At 48.1% G+C, this 17,072-nt stretch overlaps 1 protein-coding gene across 1 annotated transcript in view; it reads right to left on the reverse strand.

The window, feature by feature from the left end:
• The window catches only part of LOC143766835 (uncharacterized), a 70,644-nt gene extending 55,282 nt beyond the window's left edge, over window positions 1-15,362 (reverse strand). The window contains exons 1-6 of the mRNA XM_077254818.1: window positions 15,308-15,362; window positions 14,001-14,150; window positions 13,692-13,871; window positions 13,486-13,609; window positions 13,305-13,402; window positions 13,017-13,107 (exon numbers count right to left, since the gene is read on the reverse strand). Coding sequence (XP_077110933.1) covers window positions 13,017-13,107; window positions 13,305-13,402; window positions 13,486-13,609; window positions 13,692-13,871; window positions 14,001-14,078 — 571 coding nt within the window. The 5' untranslated portion in view covers window positions 14,079-14,150; window positions 15,308-15,362. The remainder of the gene's footprint in view (window positions 1-13,016; window positions 13,108-13,304; window positions 13,403-13,485; window positions 13,610-13,691; window positions 13,872-14,000; window positions 14,151-15,307) is intronic.
• Between the last annotated feature and the right edge of the window lie 1,710 nt (window positions 15,363-17,072).

A 17,072-nucleotide genomic window follows, 5' to 3' on the forward strand; every position in this document is an offset into this window, starting at 1 on the left:
CCCATTGACTTGCATTGGGTTTCGTGTTTCGGTCGATCCCCGACTTTTAGCGATAATCGGCCGACTGCACTCGACTCAACTCTGGACAAAATCGGGTTTCCCAAAACCCTACTCGATCTTAAAAACATGAAAGTCGCTCAACTCTAGTGATAACCCCATATCCAACCTCTTTTGCAAGAATTCCAAAATCTGGTCTATTGGTGTTGACTGACCAGCTACTACCCCTGAGTTTTGAAGAAATCTCTTCCAAATCCTAACATAAATTTTTGTGGTGATTATTTTTCTGCTCTTCAGCAGAGTGTTAATGAAGCCCGGAAAGAACCCCCTATCTTTTAACAGCGCCCGCTCAAAATCCACGCCGTCAGATGAAGGCCAACCGCCCGAGGATGATAGACTGGGCCCTGGGATAGGAGATCCGGGATGTCTGGTAAGACCCATGGGACAGATATTGACATAGTCCTGAGGCATGGAAACCACGTCCTTCTGGGCCAGAAGGGGGCAATTACTATAAATGTGGCCTTGTCCTTCCTGATTTTCCTCACCACCAGAGGAAGTAGAGATAGGGGAGGAAAGGCGTAAGCTAGCCTGAAGTTCCAGTCTATGAGGAGGGCGTCTACGGACAGGATTTTCTCTGGGGTTGAGAGAGCAGAATTGTGTCACTTTTCGGTTTTCCTTTGTGGCGAAAAGATCTACCTCCGGTTGACCCCACCTTTCCACAATGAGGTTGAAGATGGAGCCGTTTAGGGACCATTCTCCCTGCCTCAATGTGTTGCGGCTTAAGTAATTCACCATAGTATTTTCTGCTCCTCTTATGTGAAGATCCGCCAATGACAGAAGATGTTGCTCTGCTAGCTGGAACAGACGACCTGCTACGTTCATTAGGGATTTGGAACGGGTTCCGCCTTGGTGATTTATATATGCCACGGTGACCCGATTGTCGGAGAATATCCGCACGTGGTGGCCCTGTAGATAGACAAGGAGTGTTTCAACTGCCTGTTGCACTGCCGTTAATTCCTTCAGGTTGGAGGACATTTCCGTCTGACGCTGATCCCAAAGCCCCTGGATCAATATTTCACCCATGTGAGCCCCCCAACCAGAAGGGCTGGCGTCTGAGGTGACTATACGAGTTGCATTATATTCTATTCCCAGGGGACCCCTGTGGATAGGTTCTCTCGGTCTAGCCACCATTCAAGGGATACAATAGTGTCTTGGGACAAAGTCAGCTGGCTCTCTAGACGACCCCCCAACATTTTTTGTTGTGACAGCACCTCGCCCTGAAGTATTCTTGTATGATACTGGGCCCATCGGACCGCTGGAATGCAGGACGAGAGAGAGCCCAACAGAGACATCGCTTTCCTAAGGGACATGGTGGGGTTTTTAGAGGCATTCAGCACCTGAAGGTGCAGGCGATCAATTTTTTCATGAGGTAAACAGCATTCAAGAACCTGGGAATCCAAGGCGAGACCTGAAAATCGCGGCACCGTCATGGGCTGTAACCGTGATTTTTTAACATTTAGCAACCACCCCAGACGCTCCAGGGCAGACATTACTTTAAGGAATTGTTCTAGACAGTGATCCGCCGTTTTACCCACGATAAGGAGATCGTCGAGGTAGGGGATTACCAGAATGTCAGACTCATGCAGGTGGGCCATGACCTTAGCAAATACCCGGGGGGCGACCGATATACCAAAAGGGAGGGGGCCCTATACTGGAAATGTCTGACCACCCCATCCAACCGGACCGCCACCCTCAGGAATCATTGGTGTCCTGCATAAATGGGGATATGGTAATAGGCGTCCTTTAAATCCAATACTACCATAAAGCAGTTTTTAAACAGTAGCTTTATTGCGGTGTTAACAGTCTCCCTTTTAAATGATTGTACGGTCAGAAAATTGTTAAGAGCCCTAAGGTTGATAATATTTCTGAAGGAGCTGTCTGGTTTACGTATCAGGAATAGAGGAGAGTAGAACCCTCTACCCCTTTCTCCTTCCGGAACCTCTGATAGGACGTTCTTATTGAGCAGATCTGTTATGATCCTTAGTGGCTTAGGATCACAAATCTGACCAGCTAAGTAACAGAACATTGGACGAGCTCTGGGGATGTGGTAACTGGACTGACCGCAAACCTGATCCTAACCGCACACACTATAGGCAGCCGTGGAACGTTCCTAAAATCCTAGACGTCTCTTCACAGCCTGAGAAACTGGCTACCCCTAGAGAGAAATAGAAGCCTCACTTGCCTCAGAGAAATAACCCCAAAGTTTAGAACAGCCCCCCACAAATAATAACTGTGAGTAAAGGAGAAAGCACAAACGCAGTAATGAAAACAGGTTCAGCAAAGGAGGCCCGCTTATCACTAAATAGAAAGAGGACAGTAAAGAATCTATGCGGTCAGTACAAAACCCTATCCAAAAATATCCATGCAGAGGATGCAAGAACCCCCACACCAACTAACGATGTGAGGGGAGAACCTCAGCACCCCAGAGCTACCAGCAAGCGAAAAGATCACATATTAGCAAGCTGGACTGAACTCATCATATACTGAGAAAACATATAGAACACAGATGAGCAAAAATGAACTAGCAAAAACTTAGCTTCTCTTGGAGAGCCAGATCACGAATGAAGTCAGGAGAGATCAAAACCAGCACTGAGTACAACGACAGCAGGCAAAGAGTGAAGGTCCAGGTGAGTTAAATAGAACACCTGAATAGCAGGTGACGAGGCAGCTGATCCCAGCCACAGACCCGCAGAATAACAAAAGAGCCACCAGAGGGAGCCCAAAGATAGAACTCACAGTACCACTCACGACCACAGGAGGGAGTCCGACAACAGAGTTCACAACACAGATCATGAACTTCCATTTCCAGGGCCACCTGTTCTGCGGGAGAGGACCTGAGTGGGGTAACTCTGAAAAAATTATGAGGGATAGAGGAGAACTCTAGCCGCAGACCCGTAGCTATTATTCCCAAAATCCACTTGCTACTGGAAATTTTGGACCAGGCCGGATAGAAGGCAGATAGTCTACCTCCCAACGGGGCGACTAGTCATAGGGGTGGTTTTTTGATCTCACGGGATGGTTCCTGACGTCCCCCACCTCCAAACATAAATCCAGTACCTTTTTTCTTTTTATCATCCCATCTGCTCTGGTCCCTAGCCAAGAAAGAACCTCTTTCCTGTGAAGGGGTGCCTAGAAGTGGTCGGTAGACTGGCAAATTTCTTTTTCTCGTCTCCGGCTTTCTCCAGCAGTTCGTCTAGGACTGGACCGAACAGGTATTCTTCTTCACACGGAATAGAGCACAGACGGGATCTGGATTGAAGGTCACCTGGCCAACATTTCAGCCATAGGGCCCTGCGTGCCGCATTTGATAATCCTGCCACCCTAGCCGCCATCCATGCAGAATCTGCAGATGCGTCCGCGAGAAAAGCAGCGGCATTCTGAATTGTTGGCAGAAATTTTAACATGGATTCTCTGGAGACCATCTTCTAGTTTAGACCCTAGTTGATCCAGCCAGACCATCATTGATCTGGCTGCACATGTCGCAGCTACTGCAGGTCTTAGGGCACCCGCCGACATCTCCCAAGTCCCTTTAAGAAACGAGTCTGCTTTCTTATCAAGAAGATCTTTTAAGGAAGCCACGTCATCAAAAGGAATAGAGGATTTTTTAAACGCCTTAGCCACCGCTGCGTCCAATTTGGGTGCCTTATCCCACATGTTCACCAAGGGGTCATCAAAGGGATATCTCCGTTTAAAGGCAGGTGGAAGGGAGCCCTTTTTCTCTGGCTTTTTCCATTCCCTTTTGATAAGGTTCTGAACCTTGTCATTAAGCGGAAATGATTTACGCTTTTTCGGGTCTAGACCGCTAAACATTAGGTCTTGCGCTGAAAGCTCTGGCCTTTCATCAGCCACCCCCATGGTGGATCTAACTGATTTAATCAGCTTGTCCATCTGGTCCAGCGGGAAGCAGAATCGATTAGAATCCTCTTCTGAAGAGGACGCCGAGGAGACGGAGGTTTCCGAATCATTTTCCTTTCTAGGGCCAGTGGACGAATCTGAATCTGAGACACTAGGCTCCCTTTTTCTCTTGAAAGGCTCCCCCCGGGACAAGGATTTTAGGGAATCTTTCTTGATAATCTCTCTAAGGTTTGAAGTAAAATCGGGAGACTCTTCCGCCACCTATGGGAGCGGAAAAAAAAGAAAAACCCCTATGTAATTTAACTGGTGCTACCGCTACACAATGTTCCCATCGTTTTATTCCCTACCGTCTGTTGCACACACGACTGACATAGTCTCTTAGGGTAGGCGTCTGGCAAAGGGCAACCGCATAGTGCGCACTTCTTATTCTTTACTTTACCAGCGCATTTTTTCCCCTAAGGAAATAAACATAGGAAAAAGACTGCATCAGGGTACGTTCACGAAAATCTCTTACCCAGGCAGTAGCGGTAGGTACCGGATTACTGGGGGGAGCGGACCGGATCCTTCAGTCTAGATTTGCGACTGGGCTGGTTACTGCGTCTGTGGGTCTTCAGCTGGGGGTTTGCAAGTGACCTTTCTGAGACTCTGTCCTGCTCCTGCTCCAGCAGACCGACGGCAGCTTCTGGCTCATCCATAGCTGCAGATGGGCTCACAAGCAGCCCTGCAGCCTTCTGGGCGGCTATATATAGCCCTTCACCCGCATCCGGATTGTCAGCAGGTGTGAGGCCAGCAGTACCGCCCCCTCCCCGTGTGGCCGCCAGTCTCCCTACGTCGCTGCATGTGGCCGCAGCACAGCACATCCTCCGGCCTCCGCTCCCCTGCTCTGCTCACTGTCGTGGAGCCCTACCCGGACCCACCGTGGTGCTTCCAGGGACCCGCACTGCCCGAGGTAGGAGACCCCCTCGCTACCTTAGTCTGACAGCCGGCCCGGAGATGTCTGTAGGGCATCCTGTCCTCCAGGAACAGGAAACCAACTGATGCGTGGGAGAGGTGCCGCCCTTATGTATCTGTAGGTTTCCTGTTCCTGAAGGGTGGATCCCCTCTCTCTATGTGGTGCTGTCATGGACGACCGATAAAAAAGCAGCTAAGAAAAACAAGTGGCCATAAATACTTTAAGAAATGAAGGTCAGTCAGTCCGAAAAATTGGGAAAACTTTGAAAGTGTCCCAAGTGCAGTTGCAAAAACCATCAAGTGCTACAAAGAAACTTGCTCACATGAGAGTGTTGCCGTAAGTGATCTGTTACGCAGCAAATGCACAAAAACTGCTGGATCTGCTGCAAAAGGCTACTTTCACATCAGCGATTTTTGCCAAAGTCACTGCCGATAGTGTCATACTCACCAATGGGGGAGGCATCACTAAAAGTGCCTAGGGCAGCAGAAACTCTATATACGGCCCTGGACTTATAGCTTTTACCTTTAACATGTTTGTCTATAATTTTCTTTCTAATCTCCTCAGACAACTCTTTCACTTCCTTTGGTCCATGTTGAGTGTGATACACACCATGTCACCAAACAGCACAGTGAGTGATGCTAGTTAGTGGACACACCGAGATTTCACATGTCCCTTTGTCACATTATTTTCAGGGGTACCATCATTTCTGTCCAGGCCTATTTTATGAGTTTTATTTTTAAGCATGGTTAAAAAGCAATGTCTGACTTTCATTTGTTCACTTTCATAGATCTTTTATTTCTTATTACTTTTGTCAGATTCAAGTTATTTGTGACCATTGTGGGTTTTTCTGTCATTAAACGAGGGGTACCAACAATTATGACCACATATGTATAGATTATAACCCTCAGTGAATTAATTTATAAAATGGAATCACTTTATGAAGATTTCGACTATTCTGGATTTCTGTCATTTAGTCATATTAGGGCTTCTGCATATGGTGTGTCCAATCTCATCTGGGATCTGTTCCTGCTGTCCAGCTGGAGTAATCTGCTCCCTACTTCAGCCAATTGGAAAGTACAACACCCTACTAAAGCTCAAAGCACATGGCCAGAATCTGCCAGAAACAGCTTTGTTCTCCTCTGGTTCAGTCCTCTGTGCTCAACTTGCGGCTTGTGTATTTGTTTACTGTTGTCACTGTGGCCCGTTTACTGACTACTCTTGTCTTCTGATTCTGTCCTTCCGGTACTAACCCAGCTACGTACTCTTCTTGCCATCTAATACGACAGAATAGCAGGTAACACCATGGTCCAAGCCTAGGGGTCCCAGTGTAAGTCCAGATCCATGTAATGGTGTTAAAGGGCGAGATGAGCAAGGCAATCCTTGGGATATGGTGTTAAGGAATGTATGGCATATGAAGATATACTGAAATCAAACTATATGGACGCTTTGCTTAATATTAGATTTGTGTAACTTTAAGGTTTTCTGATTCACTGTTATAAGACTTAATTCTGTTTATTAATCTATACCAGGATGTGCCAAGATATGCCAATGTCTAGATGGACTTTATATTTAGAATTGAGAGTCCTCAGTGGTTGATACCTTTTAATGGCTAACTGAAAAGATGGTAACAAATTGCAAGCTTTCGAGACTACATACGTCTCTTCATCAGGCAAAGACTAAAACAAATTCTGAAGAATCACATATTTATGCACAACATAGTACTATGTTGTGCATAAATATGTGATTCTTCAGAATTTGTTTTAGTCTTTGCCTGATGAAGAGACGTATGTAGTCTCGAAAGCTTGCAATTTGTTACCATCTTTTCAGTTAGCCATTAAAAGGTATCAACCACTGAGGACTCTCAATTCTAAATATTTTTCTATCTACTGGCTAACACGGTACCAAGATATATTTCTTTCCTGTATCTAGATGGACTTTGTAATTCACCTAGTCTTTTCAAGAGTAAACGCACCTGCACGTAGGGAGGTCAATTCCCAATAAACCAAAGATCAGTAGAATACGTGCAAAGACAGATGTCCGCCTGACCTAGAGCAGGCCATTAGGGTGATAACGGTACAGAATAATCAACAAGCAATAATCAATCAAAAGTGACTTGTGATAATTGTTATGTTGGAAAAATCCATGATGCAATGTGTCGAGACTGCCTGATTTCTCCTATAAAAGGAGGTATTCTGCAAAGCATTAAAGCAGGGAAGAATAATTTGATACATGATCCACTGTGTCTTGTGTGTTCTTTCCTCAGTGCACGTATCATCTCTTTCAGAGACCCAATTTGGCCACAGACAATTAAGAGGGGTCACACCCTTGTGTGACAGAATTCACAGCTGGCACTACCAACGAGGGGCTCAGGACGATACCCAGACGACTACAGCCACACCAAGTCTCCCCCCCCCCGTCATCGGTGGGAAGAGTCTGCAGCTCTGAACAAGGTAAGAAAATATATCATCTTACCTGACCTCTGTATTCACGTCCGGGCCTGGGTCGAGATATTTGGCTGTCGTCTCTAGGACAATAGACCACATTTGAAAGTCCCGAGTCTACGAACCTGGTCTGATATATACTTCCTAAAGGTACCGTTACACTTAACGACTTACCAATGATCACGACCAGCGGTACAACCTGGCCGTGATCGTTGGTAGGTCGTTGTGTGGTCGCTGGGGAGCTGTCACACAGACAGCTCTCTCCAGCGACCAACGATCAGGGGAACGACTTTGGCATAATTGAAACTGTCTTCAACGATGCCGAAGTCCCCCTGCAGCACCCAGGTAACCAGGGTAAACATCGGGTTACTAAGTGCAGGGCTGCGCTTAGTAACCCGATATTTACCCTGGTTACCATTGTAAAAGTAAAAAAAAAAAAACCAAACACTACATACTCACATTCTGATGTCTGTCACGTCCCCCGCCGGCGTCCACCGGCATGCACTGAATGTGTCAGCGCCGGCAGTAACAGCGGTGACGTCACCGCTGTGCTCTGCTTTACGGCCGGCGCTGACACAGTCAGTGCAGGGAAGCTCTCGGCAGCAGTGCGTGCATTAGCAGCGCTCCTGCCGAAAGCAGTTTTAACCCTGTGGACGCCGGGGGACGTGACAGACATCAGAATGTGAGTATGTACTGTTTTTTTGTTTTTTTTTTACTTTTACAATGGTAACCAGGGTAAATATCGGGTTACTAAGCGCGGCCCTGCGCTTAGCAACCCGATATTTACCCTGGTTACAAGTGAACACATCGCTGGATCGGCGTCACACACGCTGATCCAGCGATGACAGCGGGTGATCAGCAACCAAAAAAAGGTCCTGATCATTCCCATCGACCAACGATCTCCCAGCAGGGGCCTGATCATTGGTCGCTGTCACACGTAAACGAGATCGTTAGCGGGACCGTTGCTACGTCACCAAAAGCGTGACGTTGCAACGATATCGTTAACGATATCGTTATGTGTGACTCAGCCTTTAATTGTCTGTATCTGTGTGTATTGTCCAGTCCAATTAAGGGTGTGTCTGGTGTCTAGGCATAAGCCATCCCACACTGTGCAAGGGCAGCTAGAATAGTACAGTGCGGAGGGGGTGTTATTTTAACACCGTGCAATTGCCCTGGTTCCGACCTTAGATGGTCAATGAGTTAAACTTATACAGGTGCTCACGTCCGGCCATTCGCCCCATAGTGCGAATCTGGGGTCTGGTGACATGAATGACACGGCATACACACATATGTGACACTAGAACAAAGGATTGTGGCATTGCTATACCCCTCCACTGTAATATCAAACTGCATTAACCAAAGTTGATTATTAACCATATTACCGCTCATCGCAGCTGAAGTGACAAAGTTCAGTCCTAGTTGTCTGGGTGACAAGACCAGTGAAGGCAAGGGGAAAGCCTTAACTATTGCATTACTACTCACAGTAGTCTCATGTCTTGCTCTCACGGTGTACAAACCCTAATACTCAGTATCTCACAAGAGGGTTGGCGCATTATTAAAGTACTAGACACCCCCGTCCGCAGATTCAACACTGGTTATACTGCCTTTTCAGCTGAATTTCCTGAATTCAAAGTGCTTAGACTGAACATTCACGCTAAGATATCTTGTTCCTAGTCCAGAGGGTGCACTACTATACCATATCGAGTCTAATGGGTTGTATCATCCTACACACACACACAACACCCTTCAGGTGTGTCCACAATTACGGCAGTCCAGAGGTATATGAAGTTTTGGCAAAACAGGAAGTACGGTGGTTGGAACTTAAACTGTAACATGGGTACCAGCGAGTCTAAAACCAGTCAGTTCTCTGCACAAGAGATAGTGGCAGAAAGAGAAGGCAAACAGTATGTTAAAAATGCAAAGCTCCTCCTGAAACTTACAGGATCTACAACCCGAGGGGGAAGGCTTGATGAGACAGAACGGAAAAGTATGTTGTCTAGCAAGAAAGGACTCTGACGAGAAAATGTTTTAAGAGATGCTGAAGCATGGTATAGAACGGCAAAAGAGATTAAGAGACAAATGTGGGTTGAAGAATGTAATTCTTCCACTGGTGAATATATGTACCGACCACCTCCCGATAAAATAGCTCTGGCTCTAGCAGCTGCACCACACAGATCACCCCCATACTCTCCAGAGGGATGGACATGTGCAAAGACATACTGATAGGAAATTTAGATTGTGAGCCCCATCGGGGACAGCGATGATAATGTGTGCAAACTGTAAAGCGCTGCGGAATATGTTAGCGCTATATAAAAATGAAGATTATTATTATTATTATTATTATGTGCAGTCTGCCAAAATCAGAATCCAGACTGGAGGGACACGTGTGCCGTGTGTGGGGCACCACGCACACGCAATCCTACTTCCTTGTACCCAGTCCTTAATACAGATGGCACGCCCCATGTCCCGGCGGCCATCTTGTGTCAGGCCACACCTACACCAACAGCCATTTTAAGGGCACAAGTCACCGAGCGGCCATTTTAGCTTCGGTAGCATCTGGCATATACACAAATGGGGATGAGGATAAAGATGAGGAAGAAAGGATTAAGGAGGAAAAGGTAGAAACCGTCCACCCTCCAACCGTATCCTCACAGCAAGAAACAGACACCAGCAGTACCACCGTAGGGCGGGAAGCGAACCCAAGAGACATTACAGCAGCACCGGACCCCTACACACCAAAAATATCCATACCCTACTATGTAGATGAGAGCCCAGACAGGACAGGATCCATAAGTGGTTCGGACCACCTCCGTAGTAGGCATACAGCTCCCATCCGTGACAGCTTAATCCCTGCCAGACGTAGCACCCGCTACATCAGTTGCAAGCCTCAGGAAGCTGCTACTCTCGTAAACAGTTAACCAGACCCAGAAGTGCACCCTATACCTTTCTACAGGAAGATGAGTCAGATACACAAAACACATGCTGCCTCATGGATAGACTTAATTGGACTAACAGAAATTAAAGCAGGTGACTCCTTCTGGCCCGTAATGGAACCAAGCTTGAGGCCCAAAAGTGGGCTACCCGAATACTATCAGTCCTTATCATCAGGGCAGGACTTCCTCGACAAGCTCCGACATTGGGCTAAGGACCGCCTGGCAGACCAAGTCACCTCCCTGCAGGACACAATGCCGGAGAAAGGGGAGTCTGTGGAAAAATTTTACCACAGACTTAGGGTACCGTCTCACAGTGGCACTTTTGTCGCTATGACGGCACGATCCGTGACGTTCCAGCGATAGCCATACGATATCGCTGTGTCTGACACGCAGCAGCGATCAGGGACCCTGCTGAGAATCGTACGTCGTAGCAGATCGTTTGGAACTTTCTTTCGTCGCTGGATCTCCCGCTGTCATCGCTGGATCAGTGTGTGTGACACCGATCCATTCGCTTGTAACCAGGGTAAACATCGGGTTACTAAGCGCAGGGCCGCGCTTAGTAACCCGATGTTTACCCTGGATACCATCGTAAATGTTAAAAAAAAAACAAACAGTACATACTCACATTCCGGTGTCCGTCAGGTCCCTTGCCGTCTGCTTCCCGCACTGACTGACTGCCGGCCGTAAAGTGAAAGCAGAGCACAGCGGTGACGTCACGTCACGTTACTAAGCACGGGCCTCCGCTTAGTAACCCGATGTTTACCCTGGTTACCCGGGGACCTCGGCATCATTGGTCGCTGGAGAGCTGTCTGTGTGACAGCTCTCCAGCGACCACACAACGACTTACCAACGATCACGGCCAGGTCGTATCGCTGGTCGTGATCGTTGGTAAATCGTTTTGTGTAACGGTACCCTTAATCAAATGTTTACTGATCTAGGATTTGATCTCCTTGACAAAGCCCATCGCCAAAACTGGGTGCAGGTCTTTGTGCAGGGCCTCCGAGAGCCAATACGCAAGCAGTTCGCACCACAAGGCCAGAGTACCAAAGGCTAGATTCAGAAGTGCTCCACACAGTAGCAAAAGGGGTAGAGTTGAACCAACCAGCCAGGCCCCGTACCACTCTCCTGTTCTCTCAGGACCCTTCTGACACCGCAAAACCACAAAGGCCTAGGGGCATCTGCTACAACTGTGGCAAAGTAGGGCACCTTAAAAGGAACTGCAGATCAGCTCGTCAGGAGGGGGCCATGGCAGCCGCAGCCCACCCACAGACCAAGTCCATTTCTTTACTACAGTTCCTGGCCAACAATGGATGCAAGGCATCTAAAGACGAGCTACAGTTCTGCAAGGAAAAAGTTGTGTTTCTGGGACACTGCATCTCCCACCAGACCAAACACCTAACTGAAGACAGGAAAACAGCTGTCCAGAACATACCTCTGCCAACCAAGCCCCCACAGCTGCAGTCCTTCCTTGGACTTGTATCCTACTGCTGTCCCTGGATCCTAGATGCCCCTCTCCACATGCAACCCCTGTATGACTGCCTCAAGGACACTCCGTTCAGTCTGAAAATAAGGCCTAGACTTAATATCCCTTGGAAAGGACAGTGTGCTATGATAAAAGCCCTTTTATATCTTTGATCTACCTAATTATTTTTTTAAGCCTCCCAATAGCCACAATATTATAGGCATTATCAACAATAATATCAATGCTATTACTGTATATGCATTATGTAAAAATGGGGGGCAGGTCAGTGAGGGATCAGCGACCTGTCATAAGCCAATACAGATGAATATGTACTCAGAGCACCACATAAAGCCCCGCCCACAGCCCCGCCCCAGAGCACGAGAATCTCATTAACTGAAAACTACAAATACAGATTACACAACAGTAAACCAGAGTTGCATTCATTTATGGTGGACCATTGGAGCTACTATGAATCCTGACCAGAAGATTAGAGAAAATAATATTGCTCCCCATTTCAGGAGAGATTGTGCAGTAATCTGAATTTCTTAGGATCAAAAACAATGTAATTTATGCCGTGGAGTGAATCCATGAAACCAGGGCTGGAGCCAACACATCTCCTGCAGGCGGGAATAAATGTATATTACAGCCATCAGCCGCGCACAGCTCAGAGATATATCATGGCACCGGTGTGATGGGTTTATGTAGATTATCACAATCCTCCTTGAAGTTAGTCGGTTTTAATACAAATTGAAAAGTCAGGATAAAGGGAAACTCTGTTTTTGTCCAGAAATTCACACTTGGCCTCACTGCACATTTAATGTTGTCGATCATAAAAGTGAAGTTTGGCCAGAAAGACTGGACCTGGTCTTGTAGGGACCATACAATCACATTCAGCAGCACAGAAGGGAGAGAAGGGAGATTCATCCGATAAGATCTCAGGGTTCTAGGAAGCCAACAGCATCATTACCCTCCGCTTTCTCTTACAGGCCCATCAGAATATTTTTCTACAAGTGATTTTCTATCTTGTCAGCACATTCTACGTACGCTGTCATTTGGCTTTGTAGTTCACGGATCTGGGCAGGTAACAGCGTCTCCTAAACCCAGGGGGTAGGTGGATCTACCAGGTGGTAAGTTCTATAGAAAAGGGCTTTCAATGCCCAAAGTCATTAGAACAGTTTTGGGTGGAGGAGAATGTTGTGGTCTAGAGGTAAAATGGTGATCATGGTAATACGGCCGGACTACACCACTGATAAAGCAGCCACAGCCGGTGATGAGAAGAGTCTGTGACTTCTCTGCATTTAGTGGTTACTACTCACCTGGGTAGTCATATGTGGGAATCTCCTCTTTACACCTCTCATCCCCCCTCACATATGTCTCTGTAGTATTAATATGGGTCAGATCTTCACCCTGAAACAAATATTATAAAAGTCACCGACAGATGGAGAAGTCACATCTATGATCAGCTCTAATCCTGCCATCTCCACCGTTCTCATTACACAAGTATAAAACATATTATACTGGTGGATAAAACAAGACTGAGCACAAGACCTTCACCGGCGTCTACACATCATAGGGAGATCTCCTGACACCTTCTCTCCATCTACCTGATGATCCTGAGGAGCATTGGGATCTTCTTGCTTGCAGTCCTGTGTAAGAAGAGGATGGGGACATCTCTCTGGTGTTGTCCTCTTACTGGATAGATCTGGAGGAAACACATACAGGGAGTGAATTCATTCTTTACATACAGATGATTATAGGCCGTGTGTATTTAGTCCTGTCTATTACCTGGAGATGTGAGGGGCTGGGGAACCTCCATCAGGACGTCCTTGTACAGATCTCTGTGTTCTTCTAAATACTCCCACTCCTCCATGGAGAAATAGACAGCGACATCCTGACACCTTATAGGAACCTGACACATACAATGATACCGTCATCCCCCGATCCCTTCATAGTGTTACTGTATAATGTCCCAGCATTCCCAGCAGTGTCACCTCTCCAGTCAGCAGCTCAATCATCTTGTAGGTGAGTTCTAGGATCTTCTGCTCATTGAAGTCCTCATGGATCAGGAGGTGAGGTGGAGGCCCCGTGATTGGGCTCAGGGGTCTTCCCCATCCCTCAGACACAGGGTCCTGACAGCGATCACTAGAGGTCTTCTTCACCACTGTGTAATCCTGGTAATGGAGAGACACATTAATAAATCTCACTACAGACATCTCCAGAGTCCTCACCTCTCCAGTTCTGTCCATCTGTTATTCCCATAGATAAGAATGATGTAATGTGACGTCATCAGAATCTCTCACCTCTCCAGTAAGCCGGAAGAGGATCTCTAGGGTGAGGTGTAATATCCTCTCCGCCATCTTGTCTCTGTCCATATCCATCTTTGATGGGTAAATCAGGAAAATTATCTTCTGTAGAAGATCTTCACTGAGAGGATCCGATATTGTAGAGACCTGAATGAGAAGATGAGCCGATGTAACATCATAAGAATCCTGTGTAATATATGGGGGCACACAGGAACCAGTAGTAATTTATGGGGGTACACGGGGGCCAGCAGTAATATATGGGGGCACACAGGGGCCAGCGGTAATATACGGCGGCACACGGGGGCCAGTAGTAATATATGGGGGCACACGGGGGCCAGTGGTAATATCTGGGGGCACACGGGGGCCAGTAGTAATATATGGGGACACACGGGGGCCAGTAGTAATATACGGGGGCACACGGGGGCCAGTGGTAATATATGGGGGCGCACAGGGCCAGTAGTAATATATGGGGGACACACAGGGGCCAGTAGTAACATATGGGGGCACACGGGGGCCAGTAGTAATATATGGGGGCACACGGGGGCCAGTGGCAATATATGGGGGCACACGGGGGCCAGTAGTAATATACAGGGGCCAGAAGTAATATATGGGGGCACACGGGAGCCAGTAGTAATATATGGGGGCACACGGGGGCCAGTGGTAATATATGGGGGCAACACGTGAGCCAGTAGTAATATATGGTATATATAGTAGTAATATATGGGGGGCACACAGGGGTGTTATGATCCCAATGGCAGAGGATCTGAGGTTTCAGCAAAGTCTGCAAACACAAAAACCAGCTCATAGGGAAGTGGTAACTAGGCTGACCATATACCTGATCCTAGCACAAACAACTAGCAGTAGCCGGGGAACGTACCTACGTTGATTCTAGACGTCTCGCGCCAGCCGGAGAACTAACTAACCCTATCAGGGAAAATAAGACCTCTCTTGCCTCAAGAGAAAAGACCCCAAAGATAAATACAAGCCCCCAACAAATAATAACGGTGAGGTAAGAAGAAAAGACAAACGTAAGAATGAACTAGATTTTAGCAAAGAGAGGCCCACTGACTAATAGCAGAAAATAGGAAGATGACTTATACGGTCAGCAAAAAACCCTACAAAAAATATCCACGCTGAATATCCAAGAACCCCCCAACCGACTAACGGTGTGGGGGGGGGGGGGGGAGAACATCAGCCCCCTAGAGCTTCCAGCAATATCAGGAATCACATTTAGTACAAGCTGGACAAAAATAAGAACAATGCAAATAAACAAAAATAAGAAAGCAGGACTTAGCTTATCTTACAAAAGACCAGGACCAGTAGACAGGAGCAAACAGACATGAACTGATTACAATGATGCCAGGCACCAGACTAAGAATCCAGGAAGTTTAAATAGCAACACCCCAGGCCTAACGAACCAGGTGAGTACCAACCTGGGGAAAGACAATCCAAGTGCCATACCACTAGTGACGACAAGAGGGAGCCAAGAAGTATAGTTCACAACACAAGGGCCAGTAGTAATATATGGGGGGCACACAGAGGCCAGTATTAATATATGGGGGCACACGGGGGCCAGTAGTGATCTATGGGGGCACACGGGGTCAGTAGTAATATATGGGAGCACACAGGGGCCAGTAGTAATATATGGGGGGCACACGGGGGCCAGTGGTAATATATGGGGGCACACGGGGACCAGTAGTAATATATGGGGTCACACGGGGGCCAGTGGTACTATATGGGGGCACACGGGGACCAGTAGTACTATATGGGGGCACACGGGGGCCAGTAGTAATATATGGGGGCACACGGGGGCCAGTGGTAATATATGGGGGCACACGGGGGCCAGTAGTAATATATGGGGGCACACGGGGGCCAGTAGTAATATATGGGGGCACACAGGGGCCAGTAGTAATATATGGGGGCACACGGGGGCCAGCAGTAATATACAGGGGCACACGGGGGCCAGTAGTCATATATGAGAGCACACGGGGGCCAGCAGTAATATATGGGGGCGCACAGGGGCCATTAATACTAGTTAGGGCCACATAGAAGGACTTATGCCCCCTGTAGGTGAATAGGGGAATATTCCCATGTGGGGGAAGAAGGGAGAATTCTTACAGTGGCCGGTACACAGGGGAGGACATTACTGTCTGCAGACAAAGAGGAAAACGCACTCACTGCACAGACACAGCCAGGACTCCCAGGTGTGAATAAGCGCTATAGTGAAAGGGCGGAGTATGGAGGCGATATAGGAGGAAGACTCCCCCACATGGAGGATGACGAGGACTGCGCAGACTCCACCTGCAGAGCCGCACACCGGGAATACACGGGGAGAAAGGAGCTTCTGGAGGAATCTGGAGTAAATACTAAACTGTGGCGCCTGCAGATGTGACGTCATTTCCGGGGCGTGTCACACTAGGGGCGTGTCCTTAGTACAGGTAGAGAAGCCGCCATTACACAGACTCAGGCTGGCTGCGGTCAGGGCAGGTAGCGGCCATACAGTCCAGGCTCATCACCCGGGAGAACTCAGATCCCTGCAGTGTCCTGACCGCATTGTGCGGCTCCAGCTCCCACCAGCCAGTGTGCCGCCCCCTACTGCGCAGCCGCCCGGAGGCCCCGCCCCCTGCCGTCACGTGGCACTCACAGAGTTACGGTACTATATTTCCTGGCGTTCCCTGCGTGTCGCTTCCGGAGTGACGCTCGGGTTGTCAAGTGCGGGTAACTTTCTCTGCAGCTTTTGCACAACATCCGGATGGCTGCTCTGTGCGCACAGGACCTGTGATGAGGTCACAGGAGGGGAGGAGTCAGCGGTCACATGATCAGGGCCTCAGTGTATGCAGGACTCTGCTGGTTGTCATGGTGCTGGATGAGGGGAAGTTTGTGTGGGGTCAGGAGGGGTTTACAGTGTGGATGTAGCAGAGCCGTGTGTGTACGAGGCGTACGGAGTGGAGCCGAGTGTGTGCGAGGTGTATGGAGCGGAGCCGTGTGTGTACGAGGTGTATGGAGCGGAGCCGAGTGTGTGCGAGGTGTATGGAGCGGAGCCGAGTGTGTGCGAGGTGTATGGAGCGG

Source organism: Ranitomeya variabilis, chromosome 4, assembly GCF_051348905.1.
Source record: "Ranitomeya variabilis isolate aRanVar5 chromosome 4, aRanVar5.hap1, whole genome shotgun sequence".
Classification (NCBI taxonomy): Eukaryota; Metazoa; Chordata; class Amphibia; order Anura; family Dendrobatidae; genus Ranitomeya; species Ranitomeya variabilis.